At 39.2% G+C, this 19,804-nt stretch overlaps 5 protein-coding genes across 6 annotated transcripts; 4 read left to right on the forward strand and 1 right to left on the reverse strand.

Annotated features, from left to right (window-relative positions):
* Positions 1-5,898: 5,898 nt before the first annotated feature.
* Positions 5,899-7,514, forward strand: LOC110749855 (uncharacterized). The gene has a single exon (XM_021950056.2). It carries the CDS (start codon positions 6,300-6,302, stop codon positions 7,209-7,211), a length of 912 nt encoding a protein of 303 aa, XP_021805748.1. The 5' UTR covers positions 5,899-6,299; the 3' UTR covers positions 7,212-7,514.
* Positions 7,515-10,083: 2,569 nt separating this feature from the next.
* Positions 10,084-14,184, forward strand: LOC110749802 (F-box protein SKIP17-like). Of its 2 annotated transcripts, none has more exons than XM_021949987.2 (13): positions 10,084-10,452; positions 10,911-11,086; positions 11,289-11,483; positions 11,564-11,674; positions 11,748-11,833; positions 11,911-12,032; positions 12,494-12,558; positions 12,638-12,710; positions 12,814-12,876; positions 12,975-13,039; positions 13,219-13,293; positions 13,394-13,595; positions 13,816-14,184. In XM_021949987.2, the coding sequence occupies exons 1-13, from the start codon at positions 10,126-10,128 to the stop codon at positions 13,846-13,848; spliced, it is 1,593 nt and encodes a 530-aa protein (XP_021805679.1). In that variant the 5' UTR covers positions 10,084-10,125; the 3' UTR covers positions 13,849-14,184. The 2 variants fall into 2 exon arrangements, with proteins under 2 accessions (XP_021805679.1, XP_021805681.1); XM_021949989.2 differs by having other exon boundaries at positions 10,087-10,452; positions 13,394-13,670.
* Positions 14,185-14,389: 205 nt separating this feature from the next.
* On the forward strand, positions 14,390-16,341 carry WDR5B (Transducin/WD40 repeat-like superfamily protein). Its single transcript, XM_021949991.2, has 2 exons — positions 14,390-15,188; positions 15,937-16,341. The coding sequence occupies exons 1-2, from the start codon at positions 14,526-14,528 to the stop codon at positions 16,225-16,227; spliced, it is 954 nt and encodes a 317-aa protein (XP_021805683.1). The 5' UTR covers positions 14,390-14,525; the 3' UTR covers positions 16,228-16,341.
* Positions 16,342-16,460: 119 nt separating this feature from the next.
* On the forward strand, positions 16,461-17,682 carry LOC110749806 (spindle pole body-associated protein). Its single transcript, XM_021949993.2, has 3 exons — positions 16,461-16,844; positions 17,250-17,391; positions 17,490-17,682. Exons 1-3 carry the CDS (start codon positions 16,561-16,563, stop codon positions 17,571-17,573), a joined length of 510 nt encoding a protein of 169 aa, XP_021805685.1. The 5' UTR covers positions 16,461-16,560; the 3' UTR covers positions 17,574-17,682.
* A 166-nt stretch (positions 17,683-17,848) lies between these two features.
* Positions 17,849-19,712, reverse strand: LOC110749803 (splicing factor Prp18 family protein). Its single transcript, XM_021949990.2, has 2 exons — positions 18,793-19,712; positions 17,849-18,330 (listed from the first exon to the last, which is right to left on the reverse strand). Exons 1-2 carry the CDS (start codon positions 19,636-19,638, stop codon positions 17,923-17,925), a joined length of 1,254 nt encoding a protein of 417 aa, XP_021805682.2. The 5' UTR covers positions 19,639-19,712; the 3' UTR covers positions 17,849-17,922.
* Positions 19,713-19,804: the final 92 nt, after the last annotated feature.

Below are 19,804 nucleotides of genomic sequence, written 5' to 3' on the forward strand. Positions count from 1 at the left end.
TAGGAACTTGTATATATATGTGTTGATTGTAAGGAATGAAACATAAGTGAAAAATCAGAAAATATTCTACAACTCTCATTCTCTCTACACTTTCCACTCTCTACTCTCAATATTCTCTATGTTTTAGCATGGTATCAGAGCCTAATGGCTAATCCTTAAGATCCTCTATCAAATTGAGAGTCGTTGGCATTTTTTCATGTTGCTGTAAATTCTCTTGTTTCCATTAAATTTCCTCTCTTTTATCTGTATGGGCAATAAGTCCCTTGGCCACGATGGCCTAATTTGTTTCCTATGGGCAGTACGTTCCTTGATCACCATGATCTCTTTCCTCCGTGAGCCTCGTCATCGCTCACCGAGCCATTTCCTTTCCTCCGCGAGCCTCGTCACCGCTTGCTGAGCCTTTTCCTACTCGGCCTTGTCTCTGTCATGCCGAGCTACACTACTGCTGCTGTTCCCTTTGCATAGCCACTCTGGTGTTTGCATCATCTCTTTGCTCTCTAACGAGCTCTCCTTTCAACTCTCTCTTTCCAACCCCTCTCATTGTTTAGCTCCCGTATAAGCTCTTCTCTGTGTTTGAGTTTCTCTCATTGGGATTTCTCTTCCCTATTTGCTCTTCTTTTCTTTATTGATTTTATGATTTTATTTGCTTTTGCCAACTTGTAGGCCCAATGGTGTTTTATTTTCTTGTCTTATTTCTATCTTGTCTACCTTTTTTTTTCCCTTTCCAATTTGACTATTTCTCTCTCTCACGCCAACATCTTGTGTTTTCTTATTTATGGTTTCTTTTCTCACCACCTATCACATACTTCTTACTTTATTCCCCTTTATTTCCTTAAATTATTTCTTCCACTCTATTTCCATCCCATTTTTGTCTGATATATTTCTTCTCCCTTGTTGCCTTTCACTTTTCTCTGTGTTACCCACGGGTGTTTTCTCCTCATCTCTTCGTTCTCATGCACACCACATTTCTGCCCAATGTTTTGGTGGGTATCAAAGTTTTCTGTCTACCCATATATATATATGAAAATCTTTTCTTTGCTACCTCTTCTCTTTCACGCCAATAACTTGGCTTCCTTTTCCCTTTATTTTATTGGACTTGTTTTGCACCATATGCCTCTTCCGTTTCAACACCTCTTACACTTGTCCACATCACCTACCATATCTATACAATATTCATCCCTTTCTCTCTATGTGTGCATACACGTCATCCACCTTCTTCATTTTTATTTCTTCTTTCTTTTTGGGTTGTTGCAGACTCCTCTCCATCTTTTATTCCTTTCCTCCAGTTGTCAGCTGCCCATCTCCATTCCACCTTTCCTTGCATTTGTTTCTGCCACGAGACTGCCATGTTTGAATCTCTTTACTATTATTTCATTTTCTCTTCTTTCAAATCTCGACCCTCTACCAGTGTCAGATTTGAGGGGGAGATAGATGCAACTTTATTTGGGTGCTGCAACTTTATTGTCATTACCGGTGTTGCTTTCTCCAAATCTCGACTCTCATACGTCGTCGGATTTGAGGGGGAGTGACACTGCTGCTCATCTATTCCGCTGCCTGCAATTCAGTTACCTATCTGCCATGACTGATTCTTCTACATCTGAGCTTCAGTCAGCTTCTGTTTCTCAAGTGCCACTGCTCTTATGGTTCTGACAACCCCTTCTCTTCAGGGGGAGATGAGGAGTGAAGAGAAGTTGTGTCTGCAATAATGGAAGTATTTGTGACGCTGCTAGTATTGTTGTTGCTGCCTACTATATCCTTTGCTGGTGCCAGTGTCTTAGATTTCTCTCACTGGTGCCAGTACCACTGATCATATGGCTCCATTGACCCCTTCTCTTCAGGGGGAGATGGGGAGTGAAGAGAAGTTGTCTCTGATGTTGCTACTGCCACAGTTGTTTGCCCTGCCTTGTCTTGCTGGTGCCAGTGTTGCTCTTGCTGCTGCCAATGTTGTTGTCTCTTGTTGAGGACAATGTTGTTGTTGCTTCTACCGTGTTTTTGCCTTTGCTGGTGTGTTTCCGCTGTGTCACGCCCGTTGACCTTGCCTTTGCTCTTGACTTTCTTTACCTTGCCTTACCCTATTTTTTAGGGTTTGGTTGCCTTTGCCTTTGCTTGGGTTTGGTTTTCCTTGCCCTTACCTTTGTCATGCCTTACCTTATCTTTAGGGTTTTGTTGCCTTATCTGGGCTTTCTTTGCCATGCCTTGCCACCTTGCCTTTGCTTGGCCTTTATTTGCCTTACCTTGCCTTACCCTTTCTTTTTAGGGTTTGGTTTTACCTTGACGTGCCTTTCCCTATTTTAGGGTTTGGTTTCTGTGTCCTTGCCGTGTTCACAGGGTTTCTGTGTCCTTGCCGTGTTCACAGGGTTTCTGTGTCCTTTGCCGTGTTCACAGGGTTTCTGTGTCCTTGCCGTGTCCACAGGGTTTCTGTGTCCTTTACCTTACCTTTGCCGTGTTCACAGGGTTTCTGTGTTCTTTGTTTTGCCTTTGCCTTGTTCGCATGGTTTATGTGATCTACCGACCAACCGGCTGCACTTGGATTTGGTGTTGCCACCGACAGACCGAAATGATTAACTTCGATGTGGCCTTTGCTCCACGTGTGGCCCACCATGTAGTGGTCCCACGTGAGGGGGCATGTTGAAGTAGATCGACATTCTATTAAGAAGAAGCTTGATGCGGAAATATTAATAACGACAGTCTCTCTTTTGGCAAGTTGGTCATTGATGATATCTATGCACCAACTTGAGGGGGAGTGTTAGCAATAGTCAATTAATGAGGATTAGTTTGGCACCTACAATGGTTGGTAGCCTACAATTTTTAGTCAATTAATGTGTTAATTATGTAGTAAATTAATGTGTTAATTATGTAGTCAATTAATGTTTGGCACCTACAATATTTGGGGGGCTTGACTAGGTTGGTTGCCTAATTAGTTTGGTTGCCTAACTTGGTTGGTTGCCTAACTTGGGGGGCTTGACTAATGTCTTAGGAACTTGTATATATATGTGTTGATTGTAAGGAATGAAACATAAGTGAAAAATCAGAAAATATTCTACAACTCTCATTCTCTCTACACTTTCCACTCTCTACTCTCAATATTCTCTATGTTTTAGCATTTTCTATAATCAATTCTCAACTGAATGATTTTTTGTTAGCTGATATGATTTTCTGTTTGTCTTAACTGTGACAGAAACAAAGAAAGAGAGATGGAGATGATGATTTGATGGTGAAAGGTAGTTGGGTGTGCTTTCAGTCTTATTTAATATTAAGGGTAGTCACTCTTCTTCAATTGCAGTAAACCTTGATGTAACCATATTGATATTAGAAAATTTGGAAAACATCACCCTTCTATTTGACGACGGTGGAGGCTTTTTCATACGTCTATTTTAATCTGAATAATGTACTCTCTTTTTTAGCTTCAGCGGGTATATTCCGGTGTCTGCGTTTGCTTTGGCATTCTTCTTTTTGGATGTCTCTGAATGCATGTATTAGGTGGTGTTTTTGGGCTTCCATCGTTTTTCAAGCAGAGCCAAGTAGCATACCATGCACAGCAAACACACACTTGCTATACAGTGAGAAGCAAGCGGTATGTACAGAAGTGAAAGAGCCTGAAAGACTCAGCACTCTGGTGACAGAAGGATGCGAGCGCAACGTGTAAGTTGTGTCGTAGATAGAACTGAGCATTTGACCAGAACATTTTAGAATCCAGAAGATTTGGAGTGGGATTTCTTTGAGCTTTGGTGATCCTAATTTCTGGCAGATTCAGATGTACCCAAGAGTTTGTATGTAATTTTGTCTGGATGACACTGACTTATAATAATATCTTAGTGTGGATGGAGTTTGCTACCAAATGTTTCTCCAGCTATGCATGATATTATAAATGGCTTGCATGCTCCATGAAGTGGTCATTAGAGTAAGAAAGGTACAAACTTGAATGCCCAACATCTTTCTTTTCATTTGGTTTAAAGGTGATAGCTGTTCAGGCTGCAGGAATGCCCTACATCTTTCTTTTCGATAGACGACCTTTATCTTGACTCTTGAGGAGGACATGCAATCAAACTTTCTCGAATCCCTTTTCAACACGCATGATCTATAGACGAAGTCAGATGAGAAGAGAGAGAGTGTAAATTGTCAATCAGAATGATAGCTTTCTAATAAATAAAAATTGCTGCTCTCTTAAGTAAGATGAAAATTGAGTGCAGACAGCATATTAATTTTCTGTTAAGCTTTGAATTTGTCAATCTCAGAACCTGCTCTATCATTTCTTTTTTACCAATTTCAGTGTAGGACCATCCATAAATTATGGACCATAATCTAGAGTAGGTTAGTTCAATCAGTTTGTTCAAGGTGGGGGCAAAACCCATCTTCAAGTTGTCAAGAAAGATTTTCATAATTAACAATTGATGACAGAAAATGACGGTCAATTGGGTCCTGGTGAGACCCTAAATCTCACAAATATCTCATCTTACCTAAATGTCATGTATTCAGCAAGAACATTGACATAATATTTTTGCTTTAAAAAAGCCAATTGAAAAAGGATTTTGACTTGCAAACTTGGTATTAGGTTAGGTTCGACCTTCATAACACCTTGGCAGTGTGTGCGAGAAAACTCTCTCTTCCTTCCTAACTTTGAAAAAAAAAACTACTGTGTTATACAAAGACAATCACTTCCCCAACATGCATAATTGTGATTATAATATAATGGATTCTGCTCCTACCAAACAAAATGTGCACCAAAAAGAAAGAGAAACGACCATAGTGGATTGTGTAATCTTATGCCTTAGATACGTACTCAAAAAGCAAAATGAATTCTGGGTCTAAATGAAGCGAAGATGGGGAGTCTGTCACCACATAACATTAGGGAAGGCTTGGTCTCCTCTAACAACTAAGTTGTGGTTTTGGTCAAAGGTAACCACGCCTACAACTCCATGTCCATGCGCCTAGCTAGAGTCTCACTGTCCTAGTCTACTAGACCCTCCTCCATTGTCATATCCTAGTCCTATTAAGTAAGCAATTAGGTATTGGAGTATTGCTAGAGTCTACTGCCCAAGCACAGAGAGATCTTGACCGTCAATGTATGTAAAATTCACAAAACATCAACGGCTAGAATCAGTTCACGCCTGAGCCTTAGCATTCTTCTTATGTATTTCTAGAACACATTGATATGGGCTAGTAACATGGTTGAAGGCGTGAAGCAATGTTGATACAGATGAAAACAGAAAAAAGAAGAAGTACATATACCCAAAACAGGAAGATGCATTTTACAGAGTAAGAAATAAAGAATAGGTTGTGATGTGAAATAAAAACCCATATGATTATGCCTTTCACTGTGAGTGAGAGCTAATGCATCACATCAAGTAGATGCCCATTTGTTATAAGCATGTAAATTTCGCATAATGTTGTCTGTTTCTTTTTCACTTTAGGGGAAAACAACTTTGAATTTGTTGCATTGTATTGCTGCTAAAGAAACTTTCTTTGTCTCACTTGACAAAGGTGACACAACCAATTATGGAAAAGTTCTTTATAAAAAACACTCAATAGTGAGAATTTTTTTCAAAAGTTAGTGTTTTTAGGAGAGAGACTTTTATACAATGGGTATAGAAGCACAATGATATACGAAATAACTTTTTCACATGCCATTGCATTATTAGACGGGAATTCTTAAGAAAGTTTTTCTGTGTTTTGAGGATGTATTCTCTGTTTTTTTAAGCTCTAAAATGTAATGCATGTGTAATGTCAGTTAAAGGGGGAGGGCCCCAGTATGATTCTTTTAATTATGGACAAGAAGAAATAGTGCCCAAATTGCCCATGAGAGAGACTTTATTTTTTCCTTTGGGCATTTGTGTAACGTAATATGTAAACCTGCCCTTTCCAGCAAAATACCCTGTTTGCAATTTTGACGTTTCTTTTCATATTTAGACCCCCTTTCTTTTTCTTTCCAATCAGTTCCTTTGAGCTCTCTCCCTCTCCACTGCCCATCCTTTCTCTATCAAAATCACTTTTTAAAATTCTTTATCTAAATTTTGGGTTTTCTTTCTTGAGTTGAAGTGGTCTCAAACATTGGCAGTGAATTGAAAATCTCAAAGGTCCTTCCTTTCTCTCAAAAAGCAGACACCCAGATAAAACTGAAGCATTTTGAAGCTGCTCTTGGAGCATCTGAATGATGGGCGCGTAAGTTCATTTCAGTTTTCAGGTAGGAGCCCCTTTCTCTGTGTACCAATTTTTATGCTGCCTGCATTCCCTCCTTTCACCTCAAATTCTTAGCCAAACTAGGAAGAACCAGAAAGAAATTTGTCATCTTTGTTGGTGTTATGATGAGGGACTTTCCTTCTTGTTTTGGTGAAAATGGTGTTCAAGTTGCTGATTCTTCTTCTTCATCATCATCAAGGATTGCAAAAATTGCTCAGAACCTGGTTTCTTGTGTCTACCAGTGTAAATTACAGGGTCGTTTGTGTTTTATTACTGTGACATGGACCAAAAATTTGATGGGTCAAGGCCTAAGCATTGAAATTGACGATGCAGCCAATCAGTGCCTCTGCAAGGTTGATATAAAGCCATGGTTATTCTCCAAGAGAAAAGGGTGCAGGAATTTAGAGGTGGACACCAGTAAAATTGATATATATTGGGACTTAACCAATGCTAAGTTTGGTTCAGGACCTGAGCCATTAGAGAAGTTCTATTTAGCTGTTATGTTTAACCAAGAAATGGTTCTTTTTATTGGGGACTTGAAGAGAGAAGCTTTCAACAAAGACCCTGTTGGTTCCATTTCCAGAGCCACTTTCATTGCCAAAAGAGAGCACATTTTTGGGAAGAAATTTTATGGTGCAAAGGCTCAGTTTTGTGATAAGGGGAAGAGCCATGATGTGACAATTGAATGTGAGACTGTTGGGCTCCATGAGCCGTACCTTGTGATCTGCATTGACAGTAAGATGGTGATGCAGGTGAAGAGGTTGAATTGGAAGTTCAGAGGCAACCACACCATTTTGGTCGATGGGCTGAGAATTGAAGTGTTTTGGGATGTTCACAATTGGCTCTTTGGCAATGCCATGGGCAATGCAGTTTTCATGTTCCAAACTTGCCTCAGTGATGACAACAAGTTCTGGACCAGTCCACCAGTTTTGGATCCTTCTGTGTTGGCTTGGTCTTCCTCTCAGCCATTAAGAGATAACCAGTTGCAGGGTCTTGGCTTTTCATTGGTTTTGCATGCTTGGAAGAATGAATAGAGAACTGAAAAAAGCCAGAAGCTTGTTTTTCATCGTTCTGAGCCTTTACAAATACTTGAAAGTTCTGGTTTTGATTGTATGTGCTGTTTGTCTCTCTAGTTTTCTTATATCAAAACATAATTCAATTGCAGGAACAATGCATGTTCAAGAAATCTTTTGCAAGTTTGATTAGTGGTACAATTGTCTCAAACAACCCTCTTCCCATCTGTTTACTATAGAAATTAAAATTGAGTAGTTGGTTTGATTGAGTCTCCTAATTTAATAATGATACTTGACTTTGTTGGAGAAGAACGGCAACTTTAATGTTGCGTGTTTGATGTTTTCTTCAAGAATGAGAATGGCCTCTGGATGCCGTGTGTGTTGCACTTGTCTCACTATTTCTCGTTTAATGCAAAATGCCTCTGTTTATTGGCAATAGGGGTGGGCATTGAGACTGGAAAACCTAAATATCGAGCTGGATAAAATGAAAAAAAAGGGGAAAAAAATCAGTTGATTAAAAAAGTCAACAAACCGGCATTAAATTGAACGGGACCGGTTTAAACCGGTTTTGGTTCCAATTTCACACCTTATTTCCGGACCAGACCGAATTGGTTGTGTATATTTTTTATTTTTCTACAAAATTATTTAAATCCAATGCTACACTTTTAATCTCGTAACTAATATTTCCTCAAGTTCAACCTCAAAACATCTCTCTTTTCTAGGCCAAACATCTCTCTTTGCATGAAATTGGATCATTTGTAAATTTTCAAGCTCAAAAAATAAATTTTTAGTTGGAATTTGTATTAAAAAATAATAATTTGAAAAAATAATAGTAATCCAATCCAAAACTGGAAAAACAAAAAACCATACCTAAATCAGTTCAAACCAAATTGATTGGTTTTATAATTATTATTATTTTTACTAAAATCGTACTGAATCGGACCGATTCAATAATTTCAGTTCCGATTTCGATCTGAGATGAAAATTGGACCGGATCAGATCGCGCAAACCCCTAATAGGCAAACTTCGGCTAGCTTAATATTGTTTTTTGAGCTTTTAAGTCATCAAAATAAGTTGCTAAAAAAAGGCCATAAAAAGAGATATTGTATAAAATAACGAAAGATAATAAATCAAGTGAAGGATGAGTCAACTGTGGGAGAAAAACTTACATATATCGAGGATGCCATCTTGGGGCTATCTCAAGCCAATCACCCATTATCGTGTGTTTTAACCAAGGTCTTAAATATCGATAGTTTAGGAAATATCGGTGGTTCAAAAACACGAAGATATCGATGGAAATATCGGGAAAATATCGATATCGATAAAAATTGAATAAAAACTACGGAAATTGTGATAAATACATGGAAATTTTTAATGAAACTTTAGAAGAAGTTTATTTAGTCAATCATCTATTATTTTGACACAAAAAATTAGAAGAAAATGCATTGCATAGTGGGTTTGAGTGATTTAAGTTGATTATATTGCGAGCTGACAAACTCGATGACTTATAAAATCTAGAGTAATTAATGAAAGATAATTAAACACCCCTTAGTAATTTATTCATCATTTTTTAGTACAATATGTTACACTTTATAAATTGCAGTTTAAGATACATAAGTAACCTTATTTCACATTATTCACTGGACATGGTACACGTTCTTATATTTATTATTTATTAAAAATTGAAAAATAATTGAAGATGTAAACCAACTTGATTTTTCATGAAAATTAGGCACTTTACCGGGCTTAAAAAATAATAGTGAAGATTGAAAATTAACTAAGAACATAAATAAATTTATCCAAGGAAGAATTAAATAGTAAATAAAGAAAATATTTATAGAGATTTAAGCAATTAAGCAACAATTTGAAGGGGAATTTAGTAATGTAAGTACTTATAATGAATAATAAAATAATCAATAACATTAAATGGATTAAATAGAAAATAAATAAATTATATTAAGTAATTAAGTAACTAATCAACAATATAAAACAATAAGTAATTATGTTAATTTCTATTTTGAGAAACAGCTCGTAAGTATTATAAATACATATTCCATAGCTTATTATCACAAAGGGACGACTGCCGTGGTGGTTAAGTCGCTACAGACCTTAGAATGAAAAGGTTCGAACCCTTGCATGCGTGTGGAGTTTTCTTTAATTTTTGAAAGTTATATCGCGAGATTATCAATAATATCGATAATATCGTGATATATTGACCATTCGCACTGCCACTTGGACGAAAATATCGAGGAAATTATCGATAAATTGATGATATATAGATGGAAATGGGCTAAAATACCGCTGCCCAAAAAAAATGATAATTTTGCCGAAAGTTCCTTGGTTTTAACTTTCCAACTTGACAATGAGTGAGGGGCTTTGGATACCACCATGGTGGAATCCTCTTTATATGTAAGCTCTTCTCCAACTATAGAGATGGTGAGCAAAATTTATAGTAATAACAAAACCAAAACATAGTAGTCATTTCTAATAATTAAATTTTTTTTGTATGAAATTTTATATAAAATTTCATAGTAGTTAGTATAATGATTTTTTTATAACACTAGGTAGTATGAAATCCCATCTCTTGCTACATTATTATATAAAATTAATAATATTTAAACTAATAATAGAAAATCTGAGTTAATATATAATTTTAAAATTTAAAGTTTTCAGATCAATTAAAAGTTCATTTGTATAATTAAAACTTAATAATTGTAGCTAATAAAAACTAATTATAAAAAAGAAAAAGAAAAAAAGAATCCATCGGCAATTTGGCATAGGATGCAGTTACACACCCCATGTCATTTGCAGGGGTTATGATATCGTCACCCCGGCACTAATCTTCCCAACACACACACCACGCACACGTGGCAGCGAACGCCAACTCCGTATCTCCCAACCTCCAAAAGCACTCGGCTTTGATAAACCACCCGCTATGGATACCCTGCTACACAGCCCGTCATCAATGGCCAAGCGACCCTGCCCCTCCCAAAACCCTAGAATCCCAAACCTGAACCAATTGGACAGGGATCAGCTTCTGGACACATTTCTCGAGTTCTCTGACTCGCCCCCTTTCGCCATCGACCTCTCTTTCGAGAGGCTTCTCGAGTCCAGGTCCTGCGATGCCGATCAGACCAAGCTCATCGATCGCGCTCTCCAATTGGGCTCTGTGCTCCTCGAGGCTGCTAAGCGCTCTGCGAGAAAACGAGCCTCCAAGCACAACTCTCTCACCTGGGCCCTCCCTCCCGACCTCACCATCAAGGTACGTCTCGGTTTTGTTGTGACGAACAAGATCAGACTCATACGAACCTGAATACCAATTGAGTGGGGTCTGATTGTGCAATTTTTTTTGATTTCGCGGCTCGATTTGGAGGAGTTATTGTTTTCCTTTCGTGTTTGTTTTCGATTTGGGGCTTGTGTATCTGAAGATTTCGGAGTTGCATTTTAGTTGCTTGGTATTATTGCTTGGTGTTTAATTTTCTGATCACTAATCTGCATGTTGCTTAATGTTTATGATTTGTGTTCTTACAGAATATGATCATTTTCAATGTTGAAATTTATCATTTGCATTGGCATAATGCTCAAGGCTGGTATATTGTCATTGTTCTGCGAGAATATCAATATTTAGTGTGTCATTTCTGTGCATGCCAGAACTACTTTATCCTTAAACATTTAGATAGGAAGTGTGTGCATTATCTGAGTATATGTGATGATATGCAGGTCTTTTCCATGCTTGATACACAAAGCCTATGCTATGCTGCAGCTACTTGTTCAATGTTCAATAAATGTGCCATGGATCCTTCTTGCTATGCCAATATTGACTTGACAACAGTTGTCCCAAAAGTTAACAATGCAGTTGTTTCCACAATGATTCACCGAGCTGGGAAAGCTCTTCAGTAAGAGTTTTTTCACCCAACTAGTCCTTTAATCTTAACAATCTCGAATATTTGTGTCAAGTGAAAACTCTGGTGCATTTCTGTAGTTGGCAGTTGTAATCTCGTAATTTATGCTTTCTCATTTTGATATTACGCTAGCATATGATATTCCCATTTTCATAACATTTGCCTTTCTTTGTGTCTCTCTTAATTGGTTATTCAGGTCTCTTAAGCTTGGTGTAGTTCCAGGCCCAACTACGCCACTTGGATCTTGTCAGCCATTAGTTTATACCATCAGGAATTCTGTAGATGTTACCAACTTTTCATGGAATGATAAGAGATCCAGGCAAGGGAAGGAGTCATCCGTTCTTACCAGATCCTGTTTAAGCCCTTTAGGCGGGAATAGTGGTGCTCCAGGGTATGCTTGAATTGTAAGACTTGAAAATTTTGTTTGTGAAATTTACTTGTTTTCTTACACTTTCTTTTGCTTCTTGTAAGGACTCTTTTGAGAAGGTTGCACCTTTACAATATTGAAAGGATGGATAATACGTCACTTTGTGGGGCATTAGTGGCCTGTCCATTTCTCCTTGATCTGGAAATTGTTGGCCTGTAAGTTCAATTTTTGTTTTTGTGCAATCTTGTATGTTGGATTATACGATTTATCATTTCATGCAATCTACAGTCACGTTGAATTGAGGCAAACATTGCAATCTGTGAGCGCAAACTGTCACTTGATAGAGCGTCTGTTCTTTGAATCTTCAAAAACAGGTATTGCACTTCTTCACGAGGAAACCCGCCTTATGTTCTTAGAATTTATTCTTACACATGTATTTGACGAATATCAGGTAGAGATGACAGTTTGAAATCACCAACTTGTGTTGATCTTATGACCGCTTGCCCTCATCTTACGTCATTGGCCCTCAGAGGGTTTAAGTTGCATGATTATAAAGTTCGTATACTTCTGAAGGTATGTCTTGGGCATTTCCAGAAACAACATACCCAAGTCCGATATTTTTTTTTTGTTGTTATAGTAGAATCATAACATTATGGAGAGAGAGGGAGAGTCGAAATTTTACTTTACAGTTATGACTTGTCTTATCAGTTATCAACTTGGATTTTTATGTTTTGTTATCAGTTTTGGTCAAAAGAGTCTTATTTATTATTTTCTAATATTTCAATTTTCGTATTGTCCTCATTCCATTATACCTGAGAATAATAGTAAAGGTCTGGGAGACATATTAATACCTTTGACAATAGATTTTTTGGGATTCCTTATCTATTGTTTGATGTATTTTTTTGTTCCTGTAATTGGTATCCCCTGGATAATGTCTTTGGTTAGTGATGTGAATACAAAAATTGGTCCCAATTTGGTGAATCATCTTGCTTTCAGTCATGACTGCGAAGTTTAATATCTGGATACTTGTTCAGGGATTGAGGAAATTAAAGTACGTTGATTTTTCAACATCCTACTCAATCACTGGAGCATTTTTAAGGTCAGTTATCTTTAATGAACGAGACTTCTTATAAAATCTCTGTATCTAGACTTATTTTTATTATTATTTTTTTTTCAAGGAACCTCGGAAGCAACACAGGTGGGAATCTGCTGGAAGTCTTAATTTTGCGGGATTGCATGCATCTCAAAATGGTGATGACTTCAAGCTGTCCTCTACTTTTGTGCTCTCTCTCTCTCTCTCTCTCTCTCTCTCTCTCTCTCTCTCTCTCTCTGAAACCTAAATTGTGATTTGAAGGTGGAGGCTGCTCGGTTGATGACGGCAGTACTTGCTGGGGATTTCAAGTTCCTTAAACATCTTGTAGGTTGATAGAAATTCATCATATTCTTATTGTGTAAGCTTGCATATGAAGTTCTAGGTCTCAGAGTGATGCTCACTTTTCCTATTTCCTCAAACAGGACATATCTAATAGAGAAGGCTTGGCATCTGAGAATGACTGGTATCACAGATGCTACAGCACAAGGTAAGGAATATATAGTTATTTTTCATTTTTCTATCAGTTGGGTAGTTGGGTTACACAGTGGAATAGAGCTCCCACATCTCTTAAACCAACACCCTTACTGAAGGTGGGATTTAATCTTTGGTTTCTGATGTATCACATAGAGACTTTACCAGTGAAATTCTTTTGTCAATATTGTGCAGTACAATTCCCATAAGGCGGGTGTTGGAAGAAAGGCCTAATCTCTGTCTGTTGGCGGAGTTTCCGCCAGAAGGAAGGTTTGCTTATTCTTCAACTGTTGTACTTCAATGGTTTGACTTATTCAACTGTTGAAAATATGCTTATCATTATTGTCTGGGATCCTGAATGGTTTTGCAGTTACGCCGACATTGATCAAATGTTTGACAGCGAGCCATATAGTGATATCAGTCTGCCATCAGCATCGCAGATGAGCAGTCCTTCATCTGATGGTTCAATGTTTGTGAGTTTTTCTGAGAGCAGTTACAATAGTGATCATGGTAGTGGCAACGAGGATGCTCGAGATGCCGGTTATGTAATCTATGATGAAAGCTCAGACGAGGTAGACTATGTGGCTGTGTAGGAGAAAATACCAAATATGGCAAGGATTGAAATCTGTGGCCACCAAATAGATCATGTACCTCCCTCCCTCCCTCCCCCCCTCCCCCTTGCTCACTCACTCACTCATCTATTTTTCTTAGACTTTACATGATGTGTGGTGCATTATAATTTGGAAGAGGTTCACCACTGATATATCCTGCATACTCTTAACAAATTTGTAGTGTTGCCTATATGAGATGCCAGCACAAATTTGAACGGTAAATAAGACTTGTGGATGGAGTTGGTGTGCCGCCGCAATCAGAGTTTTGTCACAGTTTCGTATGCGAAGTTCGGTGGTGGGCACCCGGTACTTGCCAGTATGAGTAGAATGGCCCTTGGAGCAATGTTATCTCATTTCTTTTATCTTTTTAGTCCTCGAGTTTCCCTCTAGCGGTTCATCACCCTGTTTATCATATGGGATTGTGGGTGGAGCAGCTTTCAGCTCTCTTTACTTCGTTTTGTATTTAAATTTTAAAAAGATCTTGTAGCAGCAGAGCTTATATGCGTGCAAAATCTATTGGATGACATGAAAATTTAGTTGTCTTTTTCCAGTCATCTCCACAATTACTTTTATTATTAACTCTTAGCAAAAAAAAATAAAAAATCACTTTATCATCATAAAAAACTAATGACGGTTTTTTTCTTCTTCAAATTCCTGCACCTGTAGATGATTTGAACCACCAGACGCAATTCAATATGACAAATTGACAATGAGAATGCTGTGCGTATAGAAACATAAATGGCATTTTATAGAAAATCTCAACTTAACCGCCATCAGAGAAGCCTTGTACCATTATATAATGCAAATAAAATAAATAAATCGTCAGTCGCGCAACGCAGCACATTTTTTGTTGAGCGAGAAATTAGGCAAAGTAATAATAAGTTGTGGACGATGGCCAGCAGTGGCAGTGGTCAAGCATCGCCGCCGTATAGACCCTACCGCCACCTCAAAACCCTTCGCGGCCATGAAAACGCAGTGTCGTGCGTCAAGTTCTCAAACGACGGCAACCTACTGGCCTCGGCGTCGCTCGACAAGACCGTCATCCTCTGGTCCTCCTCCGCCCTAACTCTTCTCCGCCGCCTCGTCGGCCACTCCGAAGGCATCTCCGACCTTGCTTGGTCCTCCGACTCCCACTACATCTGCTCCGCCTCCGACGACCGTACCCTCCGCATCTGGGACGCACGCTCCTCCGCCGGCGAGTGCGTCAAAACCCTCAAAGGCCACTCCAACTTCGTTTTCTGCGTCAATTTCAATCCACAGTCCAACCTCATCGTCTCCGGCTCATTCGACGAAACGATTCGTATTTGGGAGGTCAAGACGGGGAAGTGCCTCCACGTCATCAGGGCTCACTCGCTGCCTGTGACCTCCGTGCACTTCAATCGAGATGGGTCGCTCATCGTCTCCGGCAGTCACGACGGGTCTTGCAAGATTTGGGACACAGCGTCAGGGACTTGCTTGAAGACGCTCCTTGAGGATAAGACCGCTGCAGTCTCCTTCGCTAAGTTTTCTCCTAATGGCAAGTTCATACTCGTCGCCACTCTCAATGACACCCTCGTAAGAAAAGACCCTTTGTTATTTTCCTTCGTTTTTCTGATTCTCAAACTGAAAGTTGTGATTTTCCTTTCCTGGTTACATGAAAGTTATGATTTTTATTGATCATGAGCACGCTTTTTCAATTGGGTTGCAATTTGTCTTTGAGTTTCACTTGATTAGCGATGCAATTGGTGATCATAAGCATGCTCATTCAATTGGGTTGCAATTTGTCTTTGAGTTTCAGCTGATTAGCAATGCAATTTGTGATCATAAGCATGCTTATTCAATTGGGTTGCAATTTGTCTTTGAGTTTCAGCTGATTAGCAATGCAATTTGTGATTAATGGGGTGGGTGGGTTGAATAATTTGCTTTTCAATTGGGTTGCAATTTGTCTTTGAGTTTCACTTGATTAGCAATGCAATTGGTGATCATAAGCATGCTCATTCAATTGGGTTGCAATTTGTCTTTGAGTTTCAGCTGATTAGCAATGCAATTTGTGATCATAAGCATGCTTATTCAATTGGGTTGCAATTTGTCTTTGAGTTTCAGCTGATTAGCAATGCAATTTGTGATTAATGGGGTGGGTGGGTTGAGTAATTTGCTTTTTGATGAAAGGTTTTTCTAGACTTAAGCAGACTCAGAGCTTGTGTAGAACGTGTGCATCCTGTTAAATATCAGAGATAGGGAATGGATTAAGTGTTTCCGTAATTTTGTAGTAGATGTGGTTAATTGATATGTGAGTTTCAAATTTATTTTTTTCTGGGTGCAGAAGCTGTGGAACTACTCAACTGGGAAGTTTTTGAAGATCTATACGGGTCATGTGAACAACGTGTATTGCGTAACATCCACATTTTCTGTGACAAATGGTAAATACATTGTTAGTGGCTCGGAGGATCACTGTGTCTACTTATGGGATCTTCAGCAGAAAACTATGGTGCAGAAACTTGGAGGCCATTCTGATACTGCCATCTCCGTTTCCTGTCATCCATCAGAAAACAAGATTGCCTCTGCAGCTCTTGGAAATGATAGAACTGTCAGGATTTGGTTTCAAGATACTTAATAACATGAAGTTTTCAGATAAACAACCATTTTCCCCTATTGTAAACATTAGTATCTAATTTGGGATAGAGCTGTAAAGATTAGTTTTCATAACTTCCAACCTTCCTTTTGCACTTGTTAACCTTTGTCGGTAATCAAAGATGATTAATTTTAATCTGCTCAAATTGACTAATAAAAGGAATGAATTTATCATAATTGAAGTTGTGCCATAAGAAAGGGATAGTCTTGTGTTACATGACGCAGCCCAAGTTAGTGAACAAAAGCTCTAACCAAACAAAGCAAAGGATTATTATATAGCAAACAGATATTTTGCTTGTCATGACAATATGACAAAATGGGAACTTTATCTCTCCTCCCTCTCTCCCTCTGCACTCCACTGCGACCCCGTCCGGCCTCTTCACAAACCCATCTCTGCAACCCCGTTTCCTGGCCACTCGTCTCTTTAACTTATCCGACGCGAAGAAGACTTCGCAGCAAAAATGTTGTCTTTGGCAGCAATTCGATTGACCCAAAAGAGTCTGAGTTCTTGGATGAAAACGGAGTTGTTGATGATATGGATGGCTACATGAACTACCTTTCTCTTGAATATGATTCTGTTTGGGACACAAAGCCATCCTGGTGAGCCTTCCCTTCTTGGGCCTCCATTATTTTCACTGTTATTTCAGAATGAACACCCTTTACCCCTTTTCTGTTCGTCCTCATTCGTGGGTTTTTGGCGTCTGTGTATTCTTGTGTAAAAGTTTGGTGTAGTTTTCCTGTTTTCCAACATACCATCCTTTTTGTTTCGGAAGGCCTCTTTGTTTGTTAGAACTGTAAATTTAAATTGGATTTTTCCTTCATAGTTTGGTGGACTCCGTTGGAATTGAGTTTCGGTGTGTATATAATAAGAAAAAGGAGTTTCTTGTTTTCTGTTTTCATCTGATGAGCAATTTTGAATCCAATTGCTTGCAACCATTTTGATTCTTCTGCATATATGTTTCATTCATTTATCATATGGGTTCTGGTGATTGTTGGTGATTGTAGGTGTCAGCCATGGACAATTACACTGACTGGAGTGCTGGTGATTGGTGGTAGCTGGCTTATTCTGAACTCAGTAGTAATTAGTGTCTTGGCAGCCTTACTAATTAGCACATGGTGGTACATCTTTCTGTATTCTTACCCAAAGGTGTAGGCATCATCTTCCTATTCTCTGTTTTATTGTTTTTTCTTCTTTTGTTGCTTTGCTTTTCTTTTGTATTGAACTTTTTTTCTTTCGTTTTCCAGGCATATGCAGATATGATCGCTGACCGGAGGAGCAGGGTAACCAATGGTGTTGAAGACACCTTTGGTTTAGGGAAGAGCCGGTAATCCTTGATTGAACATCAAATTGGCAAGTTTGTAATCTACGTTAGTTTTACCAGATAGAAGGATGTTAAATCTCTTCAGTGAAGATCAATTTAATGATTTTGATTGAATATCTTTTTTGTGAACTATTTTGATTGAATATCTGTTGTGCTAAATTTCTCTCTTTTTGTATCTCTCATATCATCCCACATAATGTCAATGTAATAAATCTTATTGCTTGGGCTCCTCACGTTAGCTTCTTTCTTCCAAGAAAACAGAGAAGGATAACACAAATAAAATGACACAAGCAAGCTTTCAAAATTCAAACATTAGATCATTCAACAAAATATCATCGTATACATGACTAGCTCTCCTATGGAGCAGGCATTATCAGAAGCTTTTCCTCCGAGGCCTGATTTCCTCCGCTAGACGCCCTCTCCGACGCTAGTAGGGACTGCAAGTCACTACCATTAGCCAAGCTGTTGAACTCAACAGCTTTTGAAGGCATGGCTGGGTAGCGTCGTTGGCAAAAGGTCATCAATCTCTTGACTGACTGCAAGTATTTGCGAGTTGTCTCGTCATTCATAATGTGAGCCACACTGTTGGTGTAGATCTTCTCGCGAGCTGAACGTTCATGGATACCAACCATAGTGACACCAATTGGCCATGGTGCATTCCCAATAGCTAGTTTAATGTACTGGTCCATTGCAGCTAGGTAGTCTCGCTTCATGCAGCACCGCACCACCACCATCAATGCTTGGCGAATATCATCTTGAAGGATCTGCAAATAGAATACAACAATTCAATGATCCATAACCAGCAATTAAATGAACTAAAACAACACAATCCAAAGAGAACTACACAATAGTAAACAACGGGATTTTAAGTTCTAAGACAATTCATGTGAGAAATTTACATCAAAAACCGTTGTTTTCAATTTCTTTTCCCAGCTTCTTATCATGCCGATGATGATTTTAAGGCAGACATTCCATTCCACTCATGAATTAGAATTGCTCAATGTGCTTGAACTAAAACCACATAACCCAAAGAAAATTTACACCAGGGTTTTAAATTCTAAGATCATTCATGTGCCAAATTTACACCAAACAGCATTGTTCGGAATTTCTTTCCCCAGCTTAATATAATGGTCATGAATTAGAATTTGCAGATAATGTGATTGAATTGAACTAAAAGAACATAACCCAAAACACAATTAAAGCACCAAAAGCAATAATTTACCTACCTTCTTCCTACAAAACTTGAACAAAGGATGCAGATAGCGCGCGCATTGCTTAAAAGTGGCAACCATGGACTTCCCCTTAGCAGTCCTCCTCTCAGCATCTGGCATCTCCCGCAGCTCCTGGTTCCATTCATTCAACAACTTCTTGAAGAACACTAAGATCTTATCTTCATCACACAACTCCTCGAAATTCGTCTTCATCCGCTTCAAATCCTTATCAGCATCGACCCCGCTCGAGCATCCATCGGCGCTCAAATCCTCTTCACGGACGCCACCATCGCCATCCTCCACGCCCCCGTCAACCTCCGTCTTCTGCCTCTTCCTCTCGCTCACAATTCCCGACTTCTGCCGTTTCCTCAGCTCCGCGATATCGCGGAGAAAGTCGTTTGTCTGCCCCTCCGTCATGTCGCTATCGACTTCGAACAGGCCGGCCTTCAACACGTATTTGAACCGGTCGAGCCGGGCGTCATCGTCTTCGCCAAAGAGAGTGATCGGCTGCTTGAGGAGCCGGAGTCGGCGAACGACCTCCTGTTTGGGGAGGTTGAGCTTGTCGATGTTTTGCTCGTCCGTTAGGGATTTGGACGTGGTGGCATTGGAGGAGGTTGTGGCGGAGGCAGTGGTTGTGGAGGCATTAGGGTTTGAATTGGCGGCGGAAGAGCCGTCTGTGGCGGTGGTGTTGGAGGCGGTGGCTTGGCGCTGGGCTTTGGCTTCTAATTCGCGCTTCTCTTGTTCCCGAAGCTTCTGGATTTGCTTCTGTTCGATCTCAGAGCGCTTGAAGACTCGCTTGCCGCCGGTCTCTTCAGCAAGTCTCTGCCGTTTCTTAAGGATCTCTTGCTTTAGCAGGTCCATCTAGGGTTTCAATCGCTCTCAATTTTGGGGAAGAAGAAGATAAATCGATACGCTTGAATTAATTAGATCGAGAAATGATAAAATACTTTGTGGTGTGGGTTAATGGAGCTCAATCCGAAATTTTCGGGTCCGGGTTTCGGGTCCGGGTCTATAAGGAAGCTGATTA

The sequence above is a fragment of the Prunus avium genome, chromosome 8 (assembly GCF_965620075.1).
Source record: "Prunus avium chromosome 8, drPruAviu1.hap1.1, whole genome shotgun sequence".
Taxonomy (NCBI): Eukaryota; Viridiplantae; Streptophyta; class Magnoliopsida; order Rosales; family Rosaceae; genus Prunus; species Prunus avium.

Excerpts from the sequence above, each read along its gene's own strand:
- LOC110749855 (XM_021950056.2), top strand. The coding sequence starts at position 6,300 with ATGATGAGGGACTTTCCTTCTTGTTTTGGTGAAAATGGTGTTCAAGTT.
- LOC110749802 (XM_021949987.2), top strand. The coding sequence starts at position 10,126 with ATGGATACCCTGCTACACAGCCCGTCATCAATGGCCAAGCGACCCTGC. Across the intron at positions 11,675-11,747 it reads GATCTGGAAATTGTTGGCCT|TCACGTTGAATTGAGGCAAA; the intron begins GTAAGTTCAATT and ends TGCAATCTACAG. Across the intron at positions 12,877-12,974 it reads TCAAGTTCCTTAAACATCTT|GACATATCTAATAGAGAAGG; the intron begins GTAGGTTGATAG and ends TTCCTCAAACAG.
- WDR5B (XM_021949991.2), top strand. The coding sequence starts at position 14,526 with ATGGCCAGCAGTGGCAGTGGTCAAGCATCGCCGCCGTATAGACCCTAC. Across the intron at positions 15,189-15,936 it reads CCACTCTCAATGACACCCTC|AAGCTGTGGAACTACTCAAC; the intron begins GTAAGAAAAGAC and ends TTCTGGGTGCAG.
- LOC110749806 (XM_021949993.2), top strand. The coding sequence starts at position 16,561 with ATGGGAACTTTATCTCTCCTCCCTCTCTCCCTCTGCACTCCACTGCGA. Across the intron at positions 16,845-17,249 it reads TGGGACACAAAGCCATCCTG|GTGTCAGCCATGGACAATTA; the intron begins GTGAGCCTTCCC and ends TGGTGATTGTAG. Across the intron at positions 17,392-17,489 it reads TTCTGTATTCTTACCCAAAG|GCATATGCAGATATGATCGC; the intron begins GTGTAGGCATCA and ends TTCGTTTTCCAG.
- LOC110749803 (XM_021949990.2), bottom strand. The coding sequence starts at position 19,638 with ATGGACCTGCTAAAGCAAGAGATCCTTAAGAAACGGCAGAGACTTGCT. Across the intron at positions 18,331-18,792 it reads TCAAGTTTTGTAGGAAGAAG|ATCCTTCAAGATGATATTCG; the intron begins GTAGGTAAATTA and ends TTCTATTTGCAG.